The sequence below is a fragment of the Ananas comosus genome, linkage group 16, assembly GCF_001540865.1.
Source record: "Ananas comosus cultivar F153 linkage group 16, ASM154086v1, whole genome shotgun sequence".
Lineage (NCBI taxonomy): Eukaryota > Viridiplantae > Streptophyta > Magnoliopsida > Poales > Bromeliaceae > Ananas > Ananas comosus.
In genome coordinates this window covers 9863475-9884156 of record NC_033636.1, presented here as the reverse complement: position 1 = coordinate 9884156, position 20682 = coordinate 9863475, and the positions used below count along the sequence as shown (strand labels likewise).

Below are 20682 nucleotides of genomic sequence, written 5' to 3'. Positions count from 1 at the left end.
TGTTCAAATGTGGTCTTACTTACGCTCTTGGTGACGGAAAAATCATTAGGTGGTGGTCGGACATTTGGATCGACGAAATCCCTCTTAGTACCAGATTTCCTGAAATTTTCTGCAGAACTGCAAATCAGGAAGCCACGGTCTCACAATGCTGGAATGAAAGAGGATGGAGATGGCGCTTCATTACTAGAGGTTTGGCGGCAAGTTCCACTTCCCTTATCCGCCATCAAACTACGCTGCTCAAAACTCTACTAGCTCAGTTTAGCCCTTCGAACACACACGACAAACCAAAGTGGAGATGGACCAAGAACCAAATTTTTACTGTTAAGTCCCTCTACGATTTTATCACTGACGGAGGACAGATTAATCCTTTGTACGATTATCTTTGGGGGCTTAGAATCCCGCTCAAGCACAAAGTTTTCGTTTGGATCCTCCTTCGAAAAAGATTACCCACAACGGACAGATTGAGACGCCGAGGATGCCCTGTAGACCAGTTTTGCAAGTTCTGTGCGTTCGTATCCGAAACCTGCGATCACCTTTTCCTGGATTGTATCTTTGTCAGATATCTGCTAATTACAGTAGGTGCTGTTATGCCAGCTGATTCGGATGCGGGGAATGTTCGGGAGCTTTGGACACAGATCTCCGAGAATCCAGATGCCGAAGTTAGATCGAAATGTTTAACCCATTTGGCGGCAATCTGGTGGGTCGTTTGGACGGAGAGAAATGGTATTTGTTTCCGCGATGTGACTCATAACGCTCTCTGGGCTTCCGAACGCGTCGCTTCTTTGATCAGAGCTTGGAACGAAACACTCTGATCCGTCCCGGACTTTTTCATCCGCTGCTCTAAGCACATTTGTTGTCCTGTTTGGTTGGTTTCTATGTTTATTTGTGTTCCTTTTTTGTTTTTTTTAGTTATTTCCTCTGTCGCCGGTTCGATCTGGAGGCCCTAGCTGCTTCCATCATGTATGCTAAATTCATTTTGCTTAATGAATGAAGCAGGTAGCTTGCTACCTATTTCTCAAAAAAAAAAAAAATAGTGTATTTGAATTGTGTAAGCTGTGTCATACTCTACTTTTAGTCATATATATCTGTTAACCTATATGAATCTCCTATGTTTGTTGCCACGTAGCAAGTTCTCCATTACCCTCACTAACTTGTGATCTTTCTTCTTCCTTTCACTAAACTTTTAATATACATTTTAACGGTTTCACTAACCAAATTTTTAATTAGTGTGTTTAAATGGTCTTACTATATTCAATTAATACAAACGATTTCACTACCAAACTTCTAATTAGTATATTTAAATGATTCCACTACCATCTACAATCCTAATATTTCTATCTCTAATTATTCATTATGGCCTTTTTCCTTCTCTCTACCGGACTTTTAATTTTTTTATCTTTAATATATTCATCCATTTTCTATTTCTCATTTTTTGCTATACACCATCGCCTTCTTTTCTCGCTCCCTTTCCTTTTTCTCACTAATGTGCGGCCACTTTCCTTTTCCGCCGTGACCTTTAGTGGATATACCAAGCAGGATACACAAAAGAATGTTTATTATTTTTTTATTATTAATTACTACTACGGTTTCTATCCGCTGTAAAGCGCAAACTCCTTCACTAGTATATATATATTTATATATAGATTGACCTGCTCGGCCTAGCCCATTTTTTGGTTTGTTGGATCAGGTTCATTGGGCCGGCCCAAACTTTCTAGTGTTTTTGGTTACTTTGGTTGACCATCTCCAACCCAGCCCGGCCCAAGTTCTTACAAGTTGATCAATACTTATAATTGCATGCATCTTGTTTTAGTAGATGCAGATGAAAACACTGTAGTTATAAATAATTTATTTAGTTGTACGTAATTGAGAATAATATTTATAAAATTTTATCACTTTATATATGAGGTTGGTGAAAATACCCCACTTTAGAAGGAAAAGTTTTTTTTTTTTATTTACAAGATGATTAGTCAGGTAAACTTAGTTTCAGATAAAAAAAATATATAAAATTTGAATTATAATCAATTTAAACATAGTTTCAACTATCACAATGGAATCATCTCCCAACTCTAATTAAATTCAAATGTATTAAAATAAATATAATATTTGCGTCTCCATGCAATTACAACTGTAATTCATGAACCAAACAACCCTGTAATTCACGCACCAAACAACCCCTTAACATTGATTTGAGCTGGTACTACTCTCCGTTAAAGAGAGTTAACGGCGTTAGTGCATAACCTGCCTTAGTCAACCATAGTACTGGCACGTTCATAGGCCATGCCCCATGTAAATAAATATCCAAAATGCCATGTATTAATTAATTAATAATTGTTGAGACATGGTGCCCACACAGGTGTTTAAAGGCGGGAAATAAATTAAAATTCCGAACCTAAAAAAAGAAATAAAAAAATTATATGACGCCGTCAAATCCGACGTGCCGTCCATCCACACTGATGGCCAGCTGCCGTTATCCTGCTGTTTTTATATTTATTGACTCCACCTCCTCCTTAACCTCTGCCACAAGAGTACCACGAATTTACACCAATGCCATCATGGATAAAACACCACAACACAGCCCCAAAGTAAGAATCGTGGCATTCTCGTAAATAAGGCAAAACTTTAGGTACTGAATGTTAAGGCCGGTACAAGTTCAAACATTCAAACGAGCACGTCGTTTCGTCGTTGGACGCATGCCGTTTGGCCCTTGAAATTATTGCGTACACCACGTATGTATACATCGCCACTCATTTAAGCAATTGCCCCTACAAAAGAAATAATTGCCTCCATATCTCTTAAAACTTCGAAAATATTTTATTTAATCTTTTTTTTTCTTTCTAATATATCCTTTATATATTTCTCTGCAATTCCAAAGTATTCCTACAGTTACCATCATTAAATTAATTTAGATTAAGCGTGAGTTAAATATCTACCAGAGTTAAAAAAATTAAAATTGCTCTTTTGTCCTTAACTTAAGGGCATATAAGAGATATTAGTAATAATAGAATGGTATATTTGAAAAGAGTAAAAATAAAATACTTTTTGTGCCCCTAACTTAACGGCAAATAAAAAAAATCGGTAATGATAGAAGGGTATATTTGAAAGAGCAAAATAATAATTTTATAGAGATAACAGTTATTACTAACAATTTATTAATAAAATTTAGAATAAATTTGAAATAGGTTGAAATGTAAAAATGATATTTTTAATATTAGCTTTCTAAGAAGGTAAATCAGAAAGTTAAAAACTTTTCAAGGGTATATAAACAATTGTCCCTATATAAAAAGTTTTGAAATAATTTATATACAAAATATAAAGTGTACTCATAAATTATTTTTAAGGGGAAACTTCAAATAGCCCCCGTGGTTTCGCACTTTCTCACTTTAGTAGCATATGGTTTAAAGTGTATCAAGTTAGTACTCTGTGGTTTCACACTTTCTCACTTTAGTACCCCGTGGTTTCAAGTGTATCAAGTTAGTACCTTGTGATTTCGCACTTTCTCACTTTAGTACTCTGTGGTTTAATATTTGTTTAAATTATATATCCTGAAATGAATAATAAAAAGAGAAAATTGAAACCACGGGATACTAACTTGATACAAAAAATAAAACCATAGGGTACTAACTTGATACACTTGAAACTATATGGTACTAAAGTGAGAAAGTGCGAAATCACAGGGTACTAACTTGATACATTTTAAACCATAAGATATTAAAGTGATAAAGTGCGAAACGACGGGAGGTATTTGAAGTTTCGCCTATTTTTAATGATACGTGTAGTTAAATATGATATAGAATATCGAAATTGCCTTACTATCGAATTTCGTAATTTTTAAAAATTATAATGAAATCTATCAAGTTGCTATAAAATGAACAGTCAGAATTAAATATTCTTATAAAAATCAAAATCAAAATTTTTAATTTAAAATTAGAATTATTTATTTTGATCTAAAAAATAAATAAATTTTTTATTTTAAATTTATCTGATTTTGATTTTCTACACCGTTAATATAAGCTATTATAATTATCAATTCTAAGACATTTTAATCATAAGGTATATAACGTCAATAAATTATAAAATTTGATTTCTAATTTATTTAAATACCTTAAATTATATTTAATGATATGTTTATTTATTTGAAAGTTTTATCATAAAAAATAATTTATGAGTACGAAAGTGATCATATTTATAATAATAGAGTACCCTAACTCCAAAATAAAATAAAATATTTAAAAAACTATTTATTTTAATAGTTGCAAAATTGATAATTTTAAGAAATCTAATTTTCCATCCATAGGAAAAGTTACCAAAAATTCTGATTTTGTTTTTTTTTTGAAACATAAGCTTTAAGGAGTGGGTTTAAATTTTAAAATGTTAAATTTGGGCTTTGGAGATTTCGGTGTATGCACCCGGTGCATGCAATGCTTTTCTCGTCGGCCTGGGGCGACGTTAACGCCGTTAAAGACAACGGGAGAAAACGAAAGAAAAGGTGCGTTCACAGGAAAGAGAACAAAAAAGGGAGAGAAGAAGAAGAGGAGAGAGAGAGAGAGAGAGAGAAAGAGAAGCTCCCGTTTTAGTGTTATTGAAGAGTGTCCAAAACCCTCTCTCTCTCTCTCTCTCGCCATTGCTATAAACTAGTAATGGGCGCGAGTTAGGACGAGGAAGGGGGGAGGGAGAGGAAGGAGACGAGGAAGCGGAGGAGGAAAGGAACGAAGGGGGAGGTGGCGGTAGAGCTCGAGGGGGATTTGGCGAATCAAAGAAGCGCCGACACTTGCGATCTCCGCTAGGGTTTCCGCATTTGCGATTTCGTCTCTGAAGCTGCTGGCTACCGCCGAAATCGTGAGATCCAAGCTCAACTGTGGTAGCATACCTCGGATCTTTGAAATAGTACTCGAATAAGTCTGAATCCGGTAGTGTGGCGTTGCTGGGAAGATGCTTCAATTTGGTGTTTTTTTTGAGGTGTCGTTGATTTGGAGGAGATCTCTCATCTCCCGTAGTGTTAGATTCTTGCAGCATTAACTAGTATCTTATCTAGAGGTGCTTTAATGGTGAAATTGTCTCGATGAGCCTCCAAGCATCGAGTTGGAGAAGAGACAGCATGGGGAGTGTTGATAGTGAGGTTGAGGCAGGTGAGGCGATCCGCTTTGTTTTCAGTATATCTTGCTCAATTCCTCTCATTTGACTAGTAAAGTTAGGATTTTTACCTTGTTTTCACATGTTTTCCCCTTGTTTTGTGGTTCTCAGCGAGCCGCCGGGCAGATTTGTTAGAATGGTTGAACAGCTTGTTCCCGGACTTTGATGTGCCGGTCGATGCCTCCGAAGAGGAATTGAGAGAACAATTGTATGATGGGACTGTATTGTGTTGTGTTTTGAACAGGTTGATTCCTGGTGTTGTTGAGGTAATTGAGTGATGGAACTTGTTTCTCCATTGAAGTGGTTGTAGATTAATGAAGCTAGTTAGATCTTGATGCCCATTTCAGTCTGAGCTTTTGTTGCAGAGTTCTCGGGGCGCTTTTTTTTCCTCTGATCAGCAGTTGAACAATGTTAAGAGGTTCCTTTCAATTATCGCTGAAATGGGATTACCTGGTTTCAGTATAATGGATCTGGAGCAGGTTTTCTTTTTCTCTTTCCATGCAGTCAAATTTGTGAAAACAAATTTGCACTCACTAAACAAGTATCAATTTAATTTGTAAGCGATTTTTATTTATTAATTGTTATGCAATTCGGAACGATTTTCAGGGATCTATGTCTGCAGTGGTGGAATGCCTTTTGAACCTCAGGGATCACCTACATTCTGAGCTGGGTGAAGATGGCTTTCTTGATGCGGGTAACATTGGAGGCCAGTTTAGAAAGAGATGGAGACTTCCGGAAATAGATAGATCAACAGCTCTAGGTGTTGATCAAGGAGACAGCACTCAAGATCAGCAAATTTCTAATATGTTTGCAGAAGGCAGAAGAAAGGGCCAGACAGAATCAAAGTTGAAAAGTACTTCGCGAAGTCCTGCTGCATCAGGTGTGCACATAGATTTACTTGCTGCAAGCTAAAACTTAATTGTGGCGGTTAGCAGACTTTCATGCTTCATTTTCATTGTTCTTGTTGCTATTAGTTCTTTCCTTTGCATGCACACGCCTATTTAAGCGTTGCGCATCATATGATTGCCCTTATAGACTGGAATTATAGTCTCCTCTTTAATTTCTTAGAGTAGAAATTATCCTATATTTACAGTCTGATGGGTGGCATAATAGGTTATAGGAACACAATACAAGTGCTCTTGTATTTGAAATCATGCAAGTGGCACAATAATGCTAGTTTCTATGACGACACCTCTCAAGGTTATGTATCTCATGTAACCTGTTGATTTTCCAGCAGTGTTTTGCCTTTCGTAGTGGCTTTCCTCCCATTATGATCTTGTTTACAGGATCGATTAGACAAGGAATCTAAGGGCTGAATACTGATAGTAATGTACATTTCAAACTGTGGGAACATCAAAAGTTATCTTCTATTAGTCAGTCAACTCCTCAGCTCTCGGCCTAATTTATAACTATCTTAGCATGATTGATTTCTTGTTTGCCTTATGCAAGAAGATATCAATTGCTGTTTTGAAATACCCCATATAACTTTTCTAAATTTTTTATAATGGGCTCATGTTTTAAGGATAATCTATTATTTGAACAGCCATCAAACTGCATCTTTTCACCTTGCAGGAAGTAAGTTCCGTGAAGTTTTCCAAATAAAGAGAGGTTCTTATTCTGATCTTCCTGCTGCTAAAATTTCAGAAATGATGCATTCAAATAGTTTGGACGTAAGATCTGTAATTTACTCTATACCCCTATATATTTCTGAACTAATTCATTTTTTAGGCGTATTTTCTTATGATAATTATTTGGCTGCAGAATGCCCCTACTCGGTCGCTTCTTAGTGTTGTTAATGGTATTCTGGATGAAAGCGTTGAAAGAAAGAAAGGAGAGATACCTCATGTATGTCACTAAGCAAGCTTTTATGGCATTTTCTCTGAAAGCACACTAGAATTTTATTAGAGTTTTTTCTTTCAGTTAGGTTTTGTTTAACTCTTTTACCTCTTCTTTTTTGGTTTAGTGACTTACAATTCTATCATTTCTCTAGCGTGTAGTGTACTTACTAAGAAAAGTTGTCCAAGAGATTGAGCGGCGTATTTCTACTCAAGCAGAGCATATAAGAAATGTAAGGCATACAAGAAATGTAAGACGTGTTTCATATTGTTCTGTTAGAAAATTAATATGTTGTTGTTTCCTTACGGCTGCTTTGCTGCAGCAAAATAATCTAATAAAAACACGGGAAGAGAAGTATCGGTCCAGAATCAATGCGCTTGAAACATTGGTAGATGGTACTAATGAAGAAAACCAGGTACAGTAACCATATTTTTGAACATTTTGAGATGCTCAGCTTTCTCAAGAGGAATAATATATATTGTTCTTGTTGTTTCAGATAGTTATGAACCGGCTTCTGCTAATAAAGGTTTCATTCTTACCCCTTCTATCTAACTTTAGAAACTTGCTTCATCAGTTCATTGTGTTTAACTTTTGAGTTAGGTTAGCTCTTTGGACGCTGAGTTTGTTAATAATTGTCTTTAAGTCACTAATATGCTTCACACCAAAATTCTTGCAGGTGGTTGTCCTAAATTATTAATTTTGCTTTGGCTCATTTTTGAAAAGCATGCTTTAATGCATCTTTTTTAGGGAACATGTGCTACCATTTTTTTAAAAGCTCATAAAATTTTTTGTCAGGATTTCTTAAAGATAGAAAAAAGGGCTACATTATTATTATTATTATTATTATTATTTTGTCTTCTAGGCAGAAAAGTCGAAAACTGAAGAGAAAAGTCAACTTGGTGAGCAAGAAATTGCTAGGCTCTTGAAGGACAAAGAAGATGCGGACATTATGATTTCAAAGCTTAAGGAGGAAATGGAGATGAAAAATAAGATGTATGAACATCGTTGTGTGCAACTTGAAACTAAGGCAAAGGAGTCCGAGGCACAGTTAACTCAGCAAGTTAAGGAGGTTGAGTCTCTTCTATCAGAGTCAATGAAGAAAATAGAAGAACTTGAAGTGTTTTCAGAAGTGAAGGTGCAAAGCTGGAAAAAGAAGGAGCAAACCTTCCAGCATTTCATAAATAATCAACAATATTCAGTGAAGGTTCGGATGTCCTTTTATCTTTATTTTATCCTTTTTATTTTTGCTGTCGACTTACATGTAAAATCTTTACTGTATCAGGACCTAAAAATGTCATCTGAATCAATCAAGCAAGAAGTCATAAACTGTCAAAAAAGGTGGACAGACGAAATATCTAACTTCGGTAAGAGATTTGGATATATTTCCTTTTTCTTGCTTTCATCTTATATGTGTACTCAGATAAATTAATTTATACTTGTATGCAGGAGTAAGGCTGAAGGGCTTGATTGATGCTGCTGAAAATTACCATACAATTCTTGCACAGAACCAGAAGCTATTTAATGAGGTTCAGGAATTGAAAGGTATCTACTAGCAAAATCCACCAATAAAGAAAAGTTGTCCAATCGAATCTCTTAACTATTCTTACATCTTTCGAGGTAATTTGAATGTGCTTTGATAGGAAATATCAGAGTATACTGTCGTATACGGCCGTTTCTTCCTGGTCAAAATGAAAAATCAACAACAATTGATTATATTGGTGAGAATGGCGAACTTCTTATTTCAAATCCTTATAAACAAGGGAAAGATGGACACCGGATGTTCAAGTTTAACAAGGTTTTCTGCCCAGCTGCTTCTCAAGGTTCTAATTTTTTTACTATTGACTTGTATTTGTTAAAAGTTATGTCTTGTTTTTAGATAGATAGTTCTATCCATTTTATGTCAGGTATGATGTTTTACATATGTTCACATAATCACTAACTAATAGATAAGCATCTGACCTAATGATATACTTAACACTCCACCAATGATACCTGCAGTGGAAGTTTTCTCTGATATTCAGCCTTTAATACGATCAGTTCTTGACGGTTACAATGTATGCATTTTTGCATATGGCCAAACTGGGTCAGGGAAAACCTACACAATGGTATACCTGTTCTATTCTCCATTTCGATTTAAAATTTAATTTCTCCTTACAGTTTTATTAGTATAGTTTCACTGACTAAGAATGCCTTTTCTTTTCTGGAACTTTTATTTTAGAGCGGGCCTGGCACATCAAAAGAAGATTGGGGAGTCAACTATCGGGCTCTAAATGACCTTTTTGACATTTCTGGGAGTAGGAGAAATACATTCTTGTATGAAGTAGGAGTTCAGATGGTTGAAATATACAACGAACAAGTTCGTGATCTCCTCTCAAATGATGTTTCACAGAAAAGATATCCTTCCGTACATTTATTCTAAATTAACATATAATTTATTTATGTCAGTTTATACAACTGAGTATATACATTCTCATGACTTATAAATATGTTGGATACATGTGTTCAAAAGATGAATACTCATTATTTTCTTCCTTTGATCTTAAAACTAACATGCAACAAATTGGGTGCCTTTCAGCTTGAGTTTTTCTATGTCACTTTTATTAAGTATACTTACACATTGCTCTATAAGTTTATATGCATGGCTGATCTTTGTATTTATGGTTTTGTATTCTCCTTAATGATCAAACACTTGGGATATGGAGTACTTCCCAACCTAATGGGCTTGTTGTCCCTGACGCAAGCTTGCACCTTGTTCAATCAACCTCAGATGTCCTGGATTTGATGGAAATTGGACAGGCAAATAGGGCTGTGGGTTCAACAGCTCTTAACGAAAGAAGTAGCCGCTCTCACAGGTCCACTTAGTCATACTGTTTCCATACATTATACCCTATAAAATAATCCATTTTAGATATAGAATTGTCCTGCAAAATCTGAAATAAGTACATGCCCTTCAAAACCTTAAATTTCTTATGTGTATATCCCACTTACAAAATGTCCCTCTTTAAAGATCTTCCTAATACAAAACCTCCATGAAATAAATGACACCCCAACTGAAAACAGGGGTATTTTTGGAAGAAACAACACTTTGGAGAGCTGCTAAAATTCATTGTTTAACAGGGGTATATATGCAAATAGATGATTTTGCAGTTGCAGGGATATGTATGTAAAACCTATGACCATGAATCTTTAAAAACCTTATGAGTGCAAACTTTCTCCTATTGCAGCATTCTAACTGTTCATGTTCGAGGTATGGATTTGAAGAATGGATCCACTTCCCGAGGTTGTCTCCATCTAATTGATCTTGCCGGAAGTGAGAGAGTTGAACGCTCTGAAGCAACTGGAGACAGACTCAAGGAAGCACAGCATATTAATAAATCTCTATCTGCTTTGGGAGATGTCATATTTGCCCTGGCACAGAAGAGTACACATGTTCCATACAGAAACAGCAAACTTACTCAAGTTCTTCAAAGCTCATTAGGTAGCATGCCCTTAATTTTTTTTGCCAATATTGATTGATATGCATTTGTTTGCTGCATTATATCCGATGAAAGATTTAAAACTAGAAATATGGATACTTCTTAATATCCTGATATTGCAGCTTAGTCCCTGAACTTTTCGCTAAAACACTTTAGCCCCTGAACTTGCTCATACAGTGCAAGATTATCCAGGCTGCTAGCAAAAAAATTGGAAGCAACTGTTTTCCCCTGTAAAAGGCCATTCTGAACCCTCTTAGTACCGACACAAGTAGTTATTTTACATGGGAGGGGGTAAAATGGCCATTTGGCATGAAAACTTGAGATTTTGTTTTTGCTCATCAGGCATGCACCACTAACAACTTTCTTATATTTCAGGTGGACAGGCCAAGACTTTAATGTTTGTACAGATAAATCCTGATGTTGAATCGTATTCAGAAACCATAAGCACATTGAAATTTGCTGAAAGGGTATCTGGAGTTGAGTTAGGTGCTGCAAAGAGCAACAAAGAAGGCAAGGACATTAAAGAGCTACTGGAACAGGTCAGGAACATTACCTCCCAAGATCTCACTTCTCAGCACTTTGCCTACTTTCTGTTATGTCTAAAGCCATTCTTATATCAGTATATATTTAGTTACAAACCCACCATATGGTGATCTGAAACATCTTGAACAGTAGGGTTCAACTCTGCAGATTTGTATATAGTGCTGACTGTACTTAATTTTCTTTTGCTAAACATGTACAGATTCCTGAACTATATTGAATTTGAAATGGGTATCTAAACATAAAGTGTTATGATTGCACTATCTAATTCTATGATACATGCGCTTTCAGAAAATTCAAGTGAAATTCTAACAGAACAATTTTTGTTAAAAAGGTTAAAAATATCATTGAGTTTTGATAAAGAGGCACTTTAATCAAAAATATTGCAAGGTTTGGTAATAAAATCATAAAATCATAATTCTAAGTTCAGGTACTCATTGCAAACTTTTGTGCTGTAGTTCAGATAAGCAATACTAACTTATGCTTAGTCAGGGATTTTATTTGACACTTCTGGTACGCAGGTAGCATCTCTAAAAGACACAATAGCAAAGAAAGATGAAGAGATCGAGCAATTACATCTGCTTAAAGATTTTAAAAGTCGAACTTCAATTGGAAACATTGAAAGAGCCGGTGGTAACTCACTTAGGCATTCGTCCTCCTCTCCTGGTATTCCTTCCTTAGGTTTGATCAGTCAACAAGGCCAGCTATTTGCTGGTGGAACACTTGTGAAATCCACTGGTAGAGTTTCTCTTGATCCGGAGGGTTATTCCGAATTTAATAATCACAAACAAGCTGAGCTAAATGGAGGGGAAAATGGTAGAGGTGTACCAGCTGATGCTGAGCTTGTCGGCTTGGATGAAGCTGATTATGAAGACAGGTTAAGTGATGTATCTGATGGTGGATTTTCAGTCGGAGAAACTGATGGTTCATTAGGCAGTGCTTTGGAGTTTGTTTCATACCTTCATTCTGGCAAACCAGCTGAAGTCTCAACAGAAAAAGCGTATGCTCTCTCTCTCTCTCTCTCACACACACACACACATCTTGCATTTTAAATGTACAGACTGCTTTAAGATTTTATATGTGGATGTGGCTTTCCTCTCAAACTGAGATGACCCTTTTACTGACACAACTATATTATGTGAAATTTTGTGTGTTATTTTTCATGTTTTTATCCTCTCATTTACATGCTTTTTTTTTATTTATCTTCAACCACATCTCCTAATATTGATAAGAGGTAAATTTGGTCTTTACATGTAGGAAATGTTTTTTCCCTCACTTTTCTCTTCTAGCTCCTTTGTGTATGATGATGCAATTTTCCGTCATAGATTGATTGAGCAGTGCTAGTGAAAATAAGTGTATGATGTTGGTTGATTTTTTTCCTTCCTTTTTCCAACCTTAAGATCTATTATAGGATAAGGCATTTAAAGTAAGCTTTAAATGCAGTTGCAAAGCTCTGCCAAAGATAACCAGATCGCTTCCAACAAAGAGTGTGCAACCGACAAGTTCCCGGCCGAAATTGAAAGATCCTTTGAAGTCCTCAAGTACGCAACCTTACTCTACGCTCATCTCTCTTTTGAATATTTATCTTAACAGCTCTCGTATTTTGCATCATATGAGATTAAGGGTTTGTAGTATCACAACATTAAAGCATATTACCTCCTCAGGCCACGCGAAGTCTTTGAGCGGCCAAATAACAGCTTCTGCAGCCAAGCCCCCTAGAAGATGGCAGTAAGACAAGTGCTTCTGCTAAAAGCACGCTTTCATACTACCTGATATTGAAAAAAAAAGCACTTCCTTGTGCTGTATCGGAGACCTGTGTCTCCATTAATTTCAAAATGATAGAAGAACTCTGGAAGAGTGTAATATACTAAGTTAACAGGATCACAAGAAATACTCTCTCTTGGTTCATGGGATTATGATTGCTGTTTCTTTTCCGTTAGCTTCTGCAGATGATAATTATCCTACTAGGTTGTAATCGGTACGTGGGATCATTAAGCCACCAGTCTACATTTGAAATTAAGAGGAAAATTGAAAAGAAAAGGATGGTGTGGTTCTTAACCTTCTACTTTACCAAAATTGGATGAGAACAGAAAATAGTGGCTGCCATTTTAGTCCCAACTAAAATTGGATTTTGCTGTGTGGTTCATTTGTCCACTCGCTCTTCCTTGTCATTGTCATACAAAATATCTGAGAATAATTCTCTCTTCCTTCACTGTTTCTCTCTCTCTCTCTCTCTCTCTCTCTCTCTCTGTAGAGAGGGAATGTAAGGGAAAAATAAAATTTTAGTACTGTTATATTATTGCGGTGAGCGTGGATCGAACACGCGACCTTCAGATCTTCAGTCTGACGCTCTCCCAACTGAGCTATCCCCGCTTTGTGAAGTTCAATGATATGAGAATTATAATCTGTTTATTATCTTAAATTTATATATCAGGATGTTATGACCTCCGCGCGAGTTGAAATACATGTATAACGCCGCTGTACTTTTTGCTTGCATTGGTTTGAATTTTATCCTTCAGTTAATTGGCAAGTGTTAAACTGTTAATTACTTCAGCTTTCTCCCCGAAAGTCAGGCTCTTTTTGCAACTCGGGCAACGTCCAGGGATCCGTTTCAATTTCAAAACGAGTTATCTTTTTCTTTCGCAAATGCAACTAAAGCGGTTTTCCTTTTATAAAGACCCTCACGGCCCTAATTTTTAGGAATTCCAACTGTTGGATAATTTTTCTTCTTGAAGAAAGCCATTTTTGAAGCGGTTATTATGCTTTTTCGAAAATTTCAACCATACTTCCCATCGACCGATTATCGCATCATAATCAAATAAAAAAGATATACATATTCCCAGTTTTGTGGACTACACGGGTTTGGAATTTGAGCATCACCCGGTTCCCCCCCTTCCCGCGAGAAGATTAAAAGCACTTTTGAAATTTTGAACCTTCTGAACCATGAAAACAAATACATCCGTGCTGCTCGAGAAATTTTTGCTTCGGTACCAACAGCTAAGCCCAATCCCTACTGGTAATGGTAGGCACCATGTATATAAGCACGAATGTCTGCACCGGCGCAGCTCCCCTTATTTCTCTTCTTCAAAAGAAGACTATCCTATTTTCCTCTTCATGTAGTTAAGAAGCACAATTTCACGGGCAAACGCCGAAAGTCGATAGCCTAATGGTCGAGTCCTGTTGGGATCTGTAAAGTGAACCTTGGGGTTCGACCGAAAGCATTCCACAGCAAGAGGTGCCGTCTCGCAACAATAATTGCAAGACCACTAGAAGCTGCATCATAGGCCGAAGATCATTAGATACCTAGGGGCTAGCAAAATTATAAACTCGTTTAGTTACGACCGAGTAGAGTAAAAACAACGGAAGGGTGCAAACAAAAAGTGAAACAAAATCGAATAGCCTTGCTAAGTGAACAAACATTCCTTTAGGACTGCATAAAACACCAAAAGAATTCAACACCAGTAGAGAAATCATCTTTATTTTCTGAGCACTTTCACAGGGAGAGAGATGGAGCACACTGTACACTTCAAACCAGAGTGAAAGTGATCAAGAAAATTTTGTGGGTGTGAACTTGCAAAATATCTGCAGAATTATATGGGATGCCAGCCTAAGAAAGGAAGAACTTCTCAAATACAGGGTAAGATTTACGAGAGGAATACTCGAGTCTCCAAATCCAGCAATTATAAGTGCCTGAAAAGTAAAAACAGCAAAAACTGCATGAAGAATATAGGGAGGATTGGTGTAAGGCAGATAATGATAAAAGAGATACTAATATAGTACCTTCATCCAATCCATTAAAAATTTAGTCAATTGAGCAACTTCAACCTATCAATGCTCTTTTTAGTCTTTATCGAGGCAGCAACATTTGACAATCTAGCATCGCACACGTCATCAACAATTCGAAAGGTTGTCTAAGTAATGGAAGGTAACCACATGAAACCACAAAAACAAGTAATCATTTACTACCACTTGTATTTCTATTTTTGTTTTCTGTAACTAAATATTATGCAATTGAATACATCAGTGGACGGACTTCTCCGTTTGTCTTGTTGGTTTGTTTCCAAACTCTCATTATTTTTGGAAGAAAAAAGTGAGAGTAAGTTATTGTAAAATTGTTTCCAGGCCAAACAAATCCCATACATGTGAAAGTCAAAAACACATATTTCAAACTTGAGTCTGGTTGAATTTGAGTCTGCAACCAACCTCCCATCCACTGGCAAATCCAATACATAGAAATCGAACATAAAATTAAAAAGAAATTTAGAATTACAAGTGAGGCTTTAAGCTGCAGCTTTGAAAACCAACCAACAAGGTGGAACCTAAGGCATCAAACACGTTAGATATATTTGTACCAACAAGGCGGAACCTAAGGCATCAAACATGTTAGATATATTTGTATATTAGAGTGCACAGCTAAATTGCAAAAGATGATTTAAATAATTAGACAACCAAAGAAAGATTATTCATGAGGAATAAAAGACTGCGTAAATGTAAGCTGAAAGATGTGGCAAATCCAGATTGATAACTACATAAATTCTAATGAACTATGAAGAGATTTCATCATTTGGACATCTGATTTTAAGATAAAACAGCAGTGATATGCATATCTCATCGCAAGCATTTGACTGCAAACTTACCTGTCATATAGTTTGCTGTTTAGAAGATGAACCAGGAGGCATGAGCACACCTTTCCTGCTGTAAAATAAGAAAGGAAATCCACAAGGAAAAAGAGAACAAAGATTGAAGCAGGTGACTCAGTTGTCACCCAGTTGTCTCTCTGATTTGAGCACATATGATTAGCAAAAACAGGTAGTAGGTCTGCCCACTTGTGAGAGCCTAGTGAGCCTAGTGAATTGGGCGGCTGGCTCTTTTACTGGAGACATTCTGATCGGCTGAAACTCAGTTAATACAGAAGCAATACAGTGATATACTTGATAAAGGATATGTTTTCACATATAACAGGAGGACATTGTCATTATAATAAGATATCAATCCCGAGAAAATACAGAAAAGAAAAAAAAAAGCAAGTATATCCCCCAAATAGATACTAAATTATAGTAGCAGGGAACAGAAGAAATTTCATACATTGTAGCAGTATTACATGACCTTACAAAAGATGATACCCCAATATCTTCTCAACAAGATGTGAATAATTCAGGATGTGTAAAAAAAGGGAATTGACCTCAATTTCGAGGTTTAATAGGCAAATACAAGAAGATACCTATATAGACTCCTAGCAAGATAATGTACAACATATGCTTAAGGACTAGCCTCATACTAGAGAAAGAATATTCAAGCAACCAAATATTTGTCAGCTAACAAGACAAAATCTAAACAAGCAATTATTAATCCTTCAAAATAAAATTCCAAAGTTCTGATATGAAAAAACATAAGGAAGAAGAGCACAAATGCTATCAGTTGCAGCATAGTCAGACAATAACTGGCTAATAAAGTGAATGCCAGTGGCACTGAAACATAAACTATACAAGCTTAATAATAATTAAAAATGCCTACAGACCAATCAAAATTTGACAGCTCATGGGAGGCATCTTTTAACCTTGGCAGTAATACTAATGATGTGTTAGCTTTAGCTGGTAAGTGAAATGGTAATACTTAAGATTGAAATAAGGGCCACAACATACAAAGAGAAGATGCATAATGCGGGCAACACGCTCGTACTACAAGAGTAACACGACTTTAAAGTTGATCAGACAGCTTCAAAAACCCCCACATATAATGACGTAAAATTATGAGACTGTGCGGCCATAGCAAACAGATGCAATGTAGAGGTTCTTTGCCCACTTCTCCTGCAATAACCAGAGTTTCCAGCTTATAAGAAAAGAGCAACTAGACATGTTTTGTAAACAAATACAGGAATAATGCCTACAGATACAGTGAGTTAGTCCCTAACTTCTTACTTTAACTTAATCCCTAACTTTTTACTTCAACACTTAGTCCCTGATGTTTCTCGTATAGTGCAATTCCATCCCTGGCATCTAAAAAAAAATCTTTTTTCTTCTTGTAAATTGCCCAATTTACCACTTCTCTTGTAAAATGGGTTCCTTATTTTGGTTTACTTGATATTGGATTAAAAAGGTTATTTTACAGCAAAAGGTCAACGTAGATAAGAATTTTTTTCTTCCTTTTTTTCAGTCAAGTTTGGAGTTGCAATATTAGAAATTAGATATTTAGGCACTAAGCTGTTTAAGTGAAAGTTCAGTGATCAAGTTGCGACAACAGGAGAGTGCATTGGCTATCCATATATTATATGCAATATTTAAATCAATTACAAGACAAAAGCAATTAAACAATTAAATGTAACACACCCACCTTCACATGCTGGCTAGGAAAAGCAGATGTTCTTAGTGTCTCTTGAGTTTCATCCGTGGGCTTCCTTCTTGGTACACTCAAAACGAATGCGGCCTGGTCCCACGTGGCAGCAGTTGATGTTATACGATAGCCATTGTCCCACCTCCTATGAATACCCTCACTAGGATATAAGAAGTCAAGTTCAACAACCTGGCAAAAGAGCATGATAAATTTGTATAAGTTTTCAAAGCTCACTTGGTACTTTGCAAAACTAAAAGAGGAGGAGAAAACAAACTAGTAAATCTGAAAGAAAAAAAAAAAGAAAAAAGAAAAAGACAGAAGGACTAATACCTGATCAGAGAATCCTGCATTCCGAGACATGACAACTCCCCATCTGCTTCCAGCAGTCGCCATGGCAGTGACATAGAAACCCTCTTTCCATTTTTTATTTATCCATTTGAAAGGAAAGGAGTCACTAACTTTATAGGACTGCTGTGCATACTGTGTACCTGGAAGAAGATCAATCAAGAGATAGGCTATCAGTATGATAGCTTTATTTATGGCAAAAATTCCTAAAGCGGTAAAGATTTTACTCTAATTTACCTTTGGACATTACTACCAAGGAGCTTCCATTGTTTGCCCCAGCAAGTGCAGTAATATAGTAGTTTCTCTCCCATTGATCCATAATCCATTCCTTCAAAAAATTTAAACAGGTATCTTAGACACTTACAAACTTGAAGATAAAATAAAAGGTAGAAAAATGACAACCTTAAAATATTAAAGCATTTTCCAGAGCAATAAGGTTAAAATTAGTGCAAGCGTAACTCACTTTGTGAAGAAATTGTGGTGAGAGTTCATAAGCTTGGGAATTGAAACCAGTGCCTGCATCCATAATTAGGGCCCAGAGATTCGAACAAGATGAAATGCAACTGATATATAAGCCATCTTCATTTCCTTTTTCAATATGCTGAACAAGCCTCGAATCTGCTACATTGTAGTGGTATCTGCAAGCATAAAGTTAGGAATTAAATATTTCTCCAATCTCCTAACTAAAATTTATCAAGCGTAAACACAAAATAGTAATACTAATCACCTCTGCTTCATAGGTCGCCGGGCATTGTAAACACTTATCCACTGTGTTGCAGGCATTCCCATCCTAACCTTCTTCTTTGGTTGCTCGTCATCCTCTTCTTCCATCATCAAGCGACCTCTCTTTTGACCAACCTGATATATAAGCTTTACAAAGTTCAAATGAAGATTAGGCACTTTATAGTCCCAGAGTAACACATTTCCCTCTTCAAATAAGAGGGGGAAGAAAAGATCATTGATGTACCTTTTGAGCTCCTTCAGTATTTATTGGCCTGATATCTGGATTTGGACCTACTATGCCATCAAAAAGAGATATGCACTTCGCATAATTAGGTTCCTCGTCAAATTTTAAGTTGACCACATACTCAACAAACTGTCTGAAGGGTGATGGGCAAAAGCAACAAAGAGATTCTGGTGATGTAGCCATCTTCTTTTTGCAGACAAGGAAACCTTTATTTTCTCCCTGAAAAGAGAAATCTTGTGCACTAAGCATGGGGGAGAAAAATTCTCGTATTTTGAATAATTATATATCAGTAGACAGTAGAATACCTGATATCCTTGCCAAGGTAGACGGCCTCGAAGAAGAAAGATCAGTGTATAAGCAAGGGATTCTAAATCATCTCTTCTACTTCCTATTCTTCCTAGATGAGCATGAACACTAGCATAACGCACCGTTCCCCTGCAATATCAATTTGTAATAACATATGACCCACACTGTAACAATAAGAACGATCTAAAATGAGCAACTGAGTCTAAAATCTTTTAATAAGAGTCCAATGGCGTGAGAGACAATGGAGTCCATGAACAAAACCTGAAAACATCTGGTCTCTGATCATACTCGACGTGCAGACCAGTTGTACTATCCCTCCACTTGGTAGCTGTCAATAAAATATTCAAAAAATTGATCAATCAACAAGTCCGGAACATATGAATATAAAGAACCACATATCATGCCACTCTGTATCAAATAAACGCAACTAATACCTAATCCAAGATCAACAAGAAAGAGCTTCTTTTCTTCTGGAGTTCCTGGCGGCCCAAGTAAGAAGTTTTCTGGCTTCACATCACCATGAACATATCTGCCATTATTAACAATTTGCAATTACACACGAATCGTGGCCAACACAGAATAATAAGATTTTTGATAGTAGAAGGCGAAGAGAGTAGTCAAAACAATTTAGAATAGTGACACACCCTTTAGAATGCATCTTTTCTAGTATGGAGATTGCTTCAATAGCAATACATGCAACCATTTCAACGGACATTCTGCACAAATTTGGAAAAGGTAAGTGCTAAAGTTACAATAAAATTTCAATACACTTAATTAATCCGTAAGTTTTGAGATAAAACAACTCACGTGTGGGAATTATTATTCCAAACATCCCAAAGACTTGGACCAAGCATATCCATAACCTGCAACATGCAACTGACATTTAGCATCAAGTGTAGAAGACAGAAATTTACATGTCCAGAAAGGTCATGAGTATAGCGAATTACCATGACATAGTAATCCCCTTGGCGACCTTTGAAGTGGACCCTCGGAACCCCATGTATCCCCCCGAGAGTGCTACATGAAAAGTTCATGTAGTCTTAGACAAGTAAATATTATTCATACTCAGGTTATGTTAACTCATAAAAAGAGGAGAGGCTGCAATTTCCCTTACTTGTAGACTTGCCATTCATAAGGCGGTCCGTAATTACATCCTTTGCTGCTTCGGTGCTCAAATTTTAATGCCACCTAGCACACGACAAGAGAACATTATCCATTGCTAGAAAAGCTATTGGTTGTTTCGCCACGACAACACTACAAGAAGTTAAAATCACAAAACTACTGGTTATTTTGCCACAACAACAATTCAACAACAAGTACAAATTGCACACCTCTAAAGCCATCGAACCGTTTCTATCGGCTGTATTGGCTCCTGTAATACGACGGCCGACATAAACTTGGCCAAATCCTCCTTTTCCCAGCTTCCTCTCGATTCTATAAGTTGGTGAATTGCCAATTTGGACCTGAATCAAAGGAGAAACTATTTAGATGATCCGAGAAACAGCAACGCCCTAACAAATTTTTTCTTCTAAAGAAATTCTTACAATTCCCAGTGGAAATACCACAAGAAATTTTCAGGGAACACCAAAAATACCGCAAAATTGGCAAAAAGCCCTCACCTTTTCCGGAAGGGGAGCGGTGCTCCCCTCATCTTCACCGCCGGGGAGCTTATCCGCGCTCTTTCCCCCGCTATCGCAACCATCCATCCTCCTCTCCCCAACCCCTTCCTTGTTGTCGTCCCCAACCAAGCCC

At 36.6% G+C, this 20682-nt stretch overlaps 2 protein-coding genes and 1 non-coding gene across 12 annotated transcripts; 1 reads left to right on the top strand and 2 right to left on the bottom strand.

Annotated features, from left to right (window-relative positions):
• LOC109722172 (kinesin-like protein KIN-14C) lies at nucleotides 4519-12898 on the top strand. Of its 4 annotated transcripts, none has more exons than XM_020250078.1 (21): nucleotides 4519-5126; nucleotides 5242-5396; nucleotides 5496-5609; nucleotides 5737-6010; nucleotides 6703-6800; nucleotides 6892-6975; nucleotides 7121-7216; nucleotides 7289-7381; nucleotides 7463-7492; nucleotides 7829-8170; nucleotides 8249-8330; nucleotides 8413-8508; nucleotides 8607-8786; nucleotides 8965-9071; nucleotides 9185-9360; nucleotides 9654-9818; nucleotides 10191-10444; nucleotides 10818-10981; nucleotides 11504-11982; nucleotides 12426-12523; nucleotides 12647-12898. In XM_020250078.1, the coding sequence occupies exons 1-21, from the start codon at nucleotides 5060-5062 to the stop codon at nucleotides 12712-12714; spliced, it is 3222 nt and encodes a 1073-aa protein (XP_020105667.1). In that variant the 5' UTR covers nucleotides 4519-5059; the 3' UTR covers nucleotides 12715-12898. The 4 variants fall into 4 exon arrangements, with proteins under 4 accessions (XP_020105667.1, XP_020105665.1, XP_020105666.1 ...); XM_020250076.1 differs by having other exon boundaries at nucleotides 5478-5609; XM_020250077.1 differs by having other exon boundaries at nucleotides 4520-5126; nucleotides 5478-5609; nucleotides 7121-7198.
• Nucleotides 13283-13355, bottom strand: TRNAF-GAA. Its single transcript has one exon. It is a non-coding gene; the product is annotated as a tRNA-Phe (tRNA).
• On the bottom strand, nucleotides 14392-20680 carry LOC109722173 (casein kinase 1-like protein HD16). Of its 7 annotated transcripts, XM_020250084.1 has the most exons (19): nucleotides 20550-20680; nucleotides 20262-20393; nucleotides 20045-20118; nucleotides 19878-19947; nucleotides 19738-19793; nucleotides 19575-19646; nucleotides 19365-19459; nucleotides 19192-19258; nucleotides 18930-19059; nucleotides 18625-18843; nucleotides 18385-18527; nucleotides 18121-18295; nucleotides 17895-17985; nucleotides 17643-17800; nucleotides 17313-17501; nucleotides 15620-16789; nucleotides 15253-15301; nucleotides 14763-14893; nucleotides 14392-14672 (listed from the first exon to the last, which is right to left on the bottom strand). In XM_020250084.1, exons 1-16 carry the CDS (start codon nucleotides 20634-20636, stop codon nucleotides 16730-16732), a joined length of 1818 nt encoding a protein of 605 aa, XP_020105673.1. In that variant the 5' UTR covers nucleotides 20637-20680; the 3' UTR covers nucleotides 14392-14672; nucleotides 14763-14893; nucleotides 15253-15301; nucleotides 15620-16729. The 7 variants fall into 7 exon arrangements, with proteins under 7 accessions (XP_020105673.1, XP_020105672.1, XP_020105671.1 ...); XM_020250083.1 differs by having other exon boundaries at nucleotides 15253-16789; XM_020250082.1 differs by having other exon boundaries at nucleotides 14763-15301.